The sequence below is a fragment of the Lactuca serriola genome, chromosome 8 (genome assembly GCF_051521515.1).
Source record: "Lactuca serriola cultivar US96UC23 chromosome 8, Lser_US96UC23_V15, whole genome shotgun sequence".
In the NCBI taxonomy this organism is placed as follows: Eukaryota; Viridiplantae; Streptophyta; class Magnoliopsida; order Asterales; family Asteraceae; genus Lactuca; species Lactuca serriola.
In genome coordinates this window covers 15,024,803-15,031,596 of record NC_136415.1, presented here as the reverse complement: position 1 = coordinate 15,031,596, position 6,794 = coordinate 15,024,803, and the positions used below count along the sequence as shown (strand labels likewise).

The 6,794-nt window shown below is 34.0% G+C and overlaps 2 protein-coding genes across 2 annotated transcripts; both read left to right on the top strand.

Annotated features, from left to right (window-relative positions):
* Window positions 1-209: 209 nt before the first annotated feature.
* On the top strand, window positions 210-1,554 carry LOC145066647 (uncharacterized). Its single transcript, XM_079013932.1, has 3 exons — window positions 210-506; window positions 595-700; window positions 1,139-1,554. Exons 1-3 carry the CDS (start codon window positions 210-212, stop codon window positions 1,552-1,554), a joined length of 819 nt encoding a protein of 272 aa, XP_078870058.1.
* A 1,920-nt stretch (window positions 1,555-3,474) lies between these two features.
* LOC145068352 (ethylene-responsive transcription factor 5-like) lies at window positions 3,475-4,771 on the top strand. Its single transcript, XM_079015309.1, has one exon. It carries the CDS (start codon window positions 3,546-3,548, stop codon window positions 4,617-4,619), a length of 1,074 nt encoding a protein of 357 aa, XP_078871435.1. The 5' UTR covers window positions 3,475-3,545; the 3' UTR covers window positions 4,620-4,771.
* The last annotated feature ends 2,023 nt before the right edge of the window (window positions 4,772-6,794 follow it).

The following is a 6,794-nucleotide window of genomic DNA, read 5'->3' as shown; positions in this document are numbered from 1 at the left end:
TACTAGTGAGTAAGTGGAAAAAAGACATTAATTGGACTGTTAAGACCTATGAAAAGCAACATACATGTCTTCAAAGAAGGAAAATTAAGGCATGCAACTACAAGTTTCTCTCTGAACAGATTATTGACACAAAGGAGTCAAACCCATAAATACCACTTAGAGCATTACATGAGATGCTTGAGAAGAAATACCAAGTTGGATTGTCAGACATGAAAGTTCATAGGGCGAAAATGAAAGCCCTGGAATCAATTAGGGGAGATTTGGCTGCTCAGTACTCGTGTCTAAGAGACTACTTACAGGAGGTGCAGAGTAGAAATCCAAACACCACAATCAAACTTCAAGTGCAAAGTGAACCATGTTATGCATCTAAGACCAGGGTATTTGAACGAGTATACATTTGTCTTGGTCCACTGAAAAGTGGATTTGCAGCAGGGAAAAGAGATTTACTAGGGCTTGATGGTGCATTCATGAAAGGTCCATACCATGGTATGATCCTGACAGCAATGGTATGTGCATAATCATATTTTAGTATTTGATTAATGTTTGACTATAGTTAATTGTTTGATTATTACTATGTTTGACCTGATAATTCAGGGTTTAGATGGGAACAACTGCTCATACCCTTTGGCATATGCAGTTGTTGAAGCAGAGAACTTTAATTCATGGACCTGGTTTTTAACTAACTTAGGAGATGATCTTGGTTTGTAGGCAAACTCCAACTTCACTTTCATATCAGACAGACAGAAGGTAAATAAAGTTCTCCATTCATTTTCACCTGCATGTTTTACAATTCAATAAGAAACTTCACTCTTTTGATGATTTAGGGGTTATTGCCTGCACTTGAGAAACTTTTCCCAGCAGCAGAGCATAGATATTGCCTAAGGCATCTTCATGAGAACATGAAACGTAAATGGAGGGGCAAGGAATTCAAGGATTGTCTTTGGAATTGTGCAACATGTACCACCATACCACAGTTCAATAGTGCCACAGAAGAACTAAAACTTAACAGTGAAACATATGACTGGCTTAATTCTATTCCACCTAAGCACTGGTCCAGATCCCACTTCTTAGGTATATAATATTATGTTGATAAGTGTATAATTTTTAAATATAATCTAATACAGTTATGTTTTATCAGGGAGGGCACATTGTGATGCTTTGTTGAATAATATGTGTGAGAGTTTGAATAGCAAAATAGTGAAGGGTCATGATAAGCCAATTATCAGTTGCTTGGATTTTATTAGGGAGTATATTATGAGGAAAATTGTCATGGTTCAAAAAGAAATTGACAAAGCTAATGGCCCATTAACTCCTACAGCCACTAAGACCCATCAAAAAATTAAAGAAAGGACAATACAGTGTAAGGCAATGTTCTGTGGAAATGGGAAGTACCAGGTTACAAGTGAAGGTACTAATCAATGTGTGGTTAATATGGACCAACAAACTTGCTCATGTAACAGGTGGGAACTGACAGACATACCCTGCAAACATAGTATAGTAGCTATATGGGATATGAGGCTCAACAATGAAAATGTTGGAATACATGAGACATGAGTTCACCCAACATATTGGCTCAAGACTTGGAAAGAAATGTATGTCTTCAAAGTTGAACCTATTAATGGAAGGTTTTTGTGGGAAAAAAGCACATGTCCTACCAAGTTGATACCACCAAAGTATCGTGTCCTTATTGGCAGACCAAAAAAAAAGAGAAGAAGATCTGCAACAGAAGATGATGGAGTGTCCACAAAATGGAAATCTGTAACATGCACACAATGTGGAAATGTGGGCCATAATGGAAGGACTTGTAAGGGACAATCATAGGCTGGAATGGAATAGGAGAGGGTGCAACAGGGAATACAACAGGAGAAGGTGCAGCAGGTAGCAGTGGTGGTGTAACAAAAGGAGTTGGGAAGAAGGGAAAAAGCCCCATTCTTTGAGAATTTGTAGTTTGGTATCATGATCATGAAGGATAACTATGTTTTTGTTAGGCATTTATTGTCGTATTACTTTGTTGTTATGTTTTGTATTTTGATACTTTGTTGCTATCTATGATAACTATCTGTATGCCATAACACTATGTTGCTATTTTGGATGTCCCTTTATATTAATGGTAAATGGTTATCTTGGATATTTTAAGTTTTGTCCCTTTTTATTGTTATATTGGATGCTACATATATTGAATGGTATATTACATATTGTTATATTGGATGCTACATGTATTGAATAATATATTGCAAATACCACATTTTCATTAAATTTGAACACCAACTGATAACACCATATTATGATTACACAACATATTGTAACTGGAATTGAAGGTTTTTCTTAATACAAATAACAATACAAAATACACATAACAAAATACTAACAACTTCATTACTAAACCTAAACTTTAGATATAAGGACTGAAACAAAAAAAAAACCCAGCTAATAACTAGGTAAAGCTTCAATTTGCGATTTTGTTCTTCAAGTTTCATCCTAAACGCCATATAATCACAGTCCTGATCATAATCATTCACCCATCCTATGAACTTGCATAATGGTCCCTTAACCAATTAAAGTAGATGAAGAATTAGGGCAAAATTAGAGAAGATGAAGAACAAAATTAAAATCATTAACCTTACCTTTACTGTACAAGCATAGTAGAGTTTCCCAGGGTTTCTTTTGCTATAAGATGTGCAAATCACTACAGTGGCTCCACAATTGCATTTGATATCGATCATTGTTATCTATTTGGAAGAAATCGATCGAACGAGGGGAGGAGACGAAGGAGAGGATAGCAGAGGAAAAGAGGGTTGCAGTGTTTTATAAGATTTTAAGGTGCAACAGCATTAAGAATGGACACAAACACTGAAAAGACGAAAATGCCCCTGCGTGCAAGGCACGTGGGTAGCTTAAACGGAAGCCTATAACGGTTAACATGCATAGGGACTAACCGTGCAAGATAAATAACAACGAGGGACTGTCCGAGTTAAATGGAAATAAGGATTAAACACATTTTCTGGCATATGCACGAGGGACCAACGGTATAATTTACCCATTATAATATTAAAATTGAAACTTAAATCCAAAAAGATTGGTCCCCATCAATCTTAAAAGATACAGGGAAAAATAATTGCAGTTACAACTTGACAACACAAAAGGACAAATAAATATTAGTTATTGTATCAATAAGTTGTCGTTTGTCTTTATCTTTGTTTTTTGTATTCTTATTTGGTAATTATATAAAAACGTAAAATGGACAAAAAAATCGGTGTCAATTATATATATTTATTTATGTATTTGTGTTTTTAAAAAGCCATCACTAATTATGATTAGATCTTGCATCAAACGTAAACGTATGATTTAAATACTGTAAAACACATAAATCAAATAAGCAATGATAATTTTTGCATAAAATGAATTAGTCCGAAATTTGTTGTATCTGTTATTCCTTTGTCGTTGACTCTCTGTATATATCCATTCCTCTTCTCTTCACCATTTCCACGCCTCTCTCTCTCTCTCTCTCTCTCTCTCTCTCTCTCTCTCTCTCTCTCAGTTCAACAATGGCATCACTCGAGGAATTTTCAGCTCTAGATCTCATCCGTCAACACCTGCTTATTGACGATTCCTCTTTCCTACAGGAATATTCCATACTCTCCGATCATCACTGCAATAATACCACCCACAAATCCACCGTTGTTTTTCCTCTAACCTCGTCATCATCATCTTCTACTTCTTCTTCTTCTTCTCCTACGTCCTCTGTGATTGATCACACTCGAACGGTTTCCGGCCACCAATTTGAATTCAGAGTGGAACCAGAACCGATGCTTCAATCAAGTTCATCGGATATAACTGGAAAATTTAGCAACAACGGTTTTAATCAACGAAAACCCTCTGTGAATATATCGTTTCCGCCTGCAATCGAGAAATTTGATGTCGTGGTTAAGGAGAAGGAGTTTGAGGAGAGGAAGCATTACAGAGGAGTAAGACAACGGCCGTGGGGAAAGTTTGCCGCGGAGATCAGGGATCCTAGCAAGAAAGGGACTAGGGTTTGGCTTGGGACTTACGACACCGCCATAGATGCAGCAAAAGCGTATGATAAAGCAGCGTTTAAGCTTCGAGGCAACAAAGCCATATTGAATTTCCCGCTCGAAATTGGAAATTCAGAGGAAGCGGCGGAAACGGAGACGAGGGTGGTGACGAGTAATAGTCGTAAAAGAGCTGCCGGAAAGTCTGAGTTGGAAGTGAGAGGAAGTCGGAAAGAAGTGAAAGTAGAACCAGACACGGCGAAGTACGGTGGTGATAAGGCTGATGCTGCGGTTGGGTCCTTAACATTTGAAAAGGTCCCATTATTATCATCATCTTATCCTGCCATGGACTTCACGTCCGGTTGTATGATCAGGAGTAATGGCCCTAAAAGCGTTGCCGGACAGTCTGTGGTGGAAGTGAGAGGAAGTCGGAAAGATGTGAAAGTAGAACCAGAGACGGCGGAGTGCGACGGTGATAAGGCGGATGCAGCGGTTGGGTCGACCATATCGCCGACAAACTGGACGCCGGACGATAACAGTATGTTCGATGTCACGTTATTATCACCTTATCCGACGATGGACTTCACGTCCGGTTGTATGGTGACGTAACGATGATTTAACGGCGTTTACTATATTTTCAAAAATGAAACAGCTGTTGGTTGTTTCGCAATTATAAATTATATGTATACGTAATTTGAAATTGTAAATCGCTAGCATTGTATAAAGTTTTTATTAATAGTCGACTACATTAATTTGAGTCATATTTTGAATGATGTCATGGAATCGATAATAAAATATAATTCATCATAGTGCATTATAATTTATAAATGAAGGTGACGAGATACATAAGTTGATAATATTTTTTTTATTAAAGGGGTCAATGGCAACTCCTTTAAACTGTTCTATTATAATTTTATAACAGTCTTATTAAACAGTAAATATTGTCAAGGTAACTCTAAGCTCAAACAACTATTCTATATCTGGTTGTTAGTAATAGACATGTGTAAAATACGTCTAATGAGTATTAAAATATAAAAATGAATAGCAGTAGAATCTTGGTCTCATGTAAATTAGATAAGTGAAGTATGATGGTCGGCAGCACAATAAAGAAGGAGACTCTTTTCGTAGAAACCTCCGGTATAAATAAATAAATAATTAATTAATTAATTAGAGAAAAATATAAATACATAAATCAATATAAATATAAATTATGAAAATGCGTCCACACTAAAAAGATCTATGCATATAAAACGTTAGCCCGATGAAAAATGAACAATCTGATAGAGGAAACAAATGTGCATATAGAGAGGGGTAAATGTCAACAAAAAAAAAAAAAACATTAACATATACACACTTACTAAAATGAGATAATAGAAATAAGTGAGTAGCATATACTAATAACACATTTTGAAAGAATAGGAAACATGAGTAACTATATCAACAATGAGTAGGGATACTACGAGGATCTCCAACTCATTCTTATTTTTTCCATTTTTTATCCAATTTATGTCCAATCTTATTTTATTTATTTCTCTATTTTGAAGAAATGAATAATATAACATCATATTTTGGTCCAATTTTTTAGGAGAAATGAATAATATAACACCATATTTGGTGTTATACTATTCATTTCTTCCAAAATGGAAATGAACATTAAATTGTCGGTTTTAGTCTCTCATTTTATATATTTATATATTTTTGGTTTATTTTTATTTGTTACTTTTAATTGAAATGTAATATTTAATATTTATAATATTTTGTTATATATTAAACTAGATTATGACCCGCGTTTAACACAGGGACATAAGTTAAATACATATCACATTAATAGGTGGTTTTGTCTTAGGTTGAATTTTAATAAAAAAATGTAAGTTAGATTCATTTTTAGAGTTTTTGAACCAAACTTATTAGATAAAAATATTTAAAATTTATATTAGAGCAATTTGATTTTTTAATACAATAATTTTTAACAAAAATGATCTATGTGATCTTTGTTTGATCACAACATAATGCGACTTCTTGATTAAAACATGTTGTGTAGTAGCTTTATGAATTGATTTTGTTCGGTGTACCAACCCACATTGAGGCTCATATGACTCTTTTCATATGGGCTCTGTAAAATCAAAAACAAAAATAAGTTGTTACATGTACCGACAACATTAAATTGCAAAGAAATTTGATAAACATTGCAAATAAAGTGAATTGTCATAACCATAAACATCAAATTCAGACATTGTAATTTAGTCGGTTTCAAAGTATTTTTTCCTTATAAAAATTAAAATATGATTTTTCAGGCTATACCCAATCACATATACATATCTTCCAATCAAATAAATTATTACAAAAAAAACATGTTATGAACAAAAATATAATATTAGTTTCATAATTTGCTAAAGGTTAACACTAATAAATGATAATGAACTTTCACAAATCTTGCATTTTGATCACTACATCCAACTAACAAATGAAATTCAGTTTAGATAATTGATTCAAGAAGTGCATCCATGACTTCTTGTACCTGAATTTTGGAAAATGTTAAGACCTAGTGAGATATGAGGAAATAGTCTATGAGGCTACGATTGGTTTCTATAGGGCAATACAAATTCAAAATCATTAGCACATATTTTTCCTACCCGCTTCAATTATCAAATTTAGATCAAATTTGTCAAAATCAAATTATATATATATATATAACCTAACAATCAAACAACATATTTTTCATTGAAATAAATATCATAAATCTACAGGTTACACTTTATATATTATTCTTAAGTTATATATTAC

Excerpts from the sequence above, each read along its gene's own strand:
- LOC145066647 (XM_079013932.1), top strand. The coding sequence starts at position 210 with ATGAAAGTTCATAGGGCGAAAATGAAAGCCCTGGAATCAATTAGGGGA. Across the intron at positions 507-594 it reads GTATGATCCTGACAGCAATG|GGTTTAGATGGGAACAACTG; the intron begins GTATGTGCATAA and ends CTGATAATTCAG. Across the intron at positions 701-1,138 it reads TAACTTAGGAGATGATCTTG|GGAGGGCACATTGTGATGCT; the intron begins GTTTGTAGGCAA and ends ATGTTTTATCAG.
- LOC145068352 (XM_079015309.1), top strand. The coding sequence starts at position 3,546 with ATGGCATCACTCGAGGAATTTTCAGCTCTAGATCTCATCCGTCAACAC.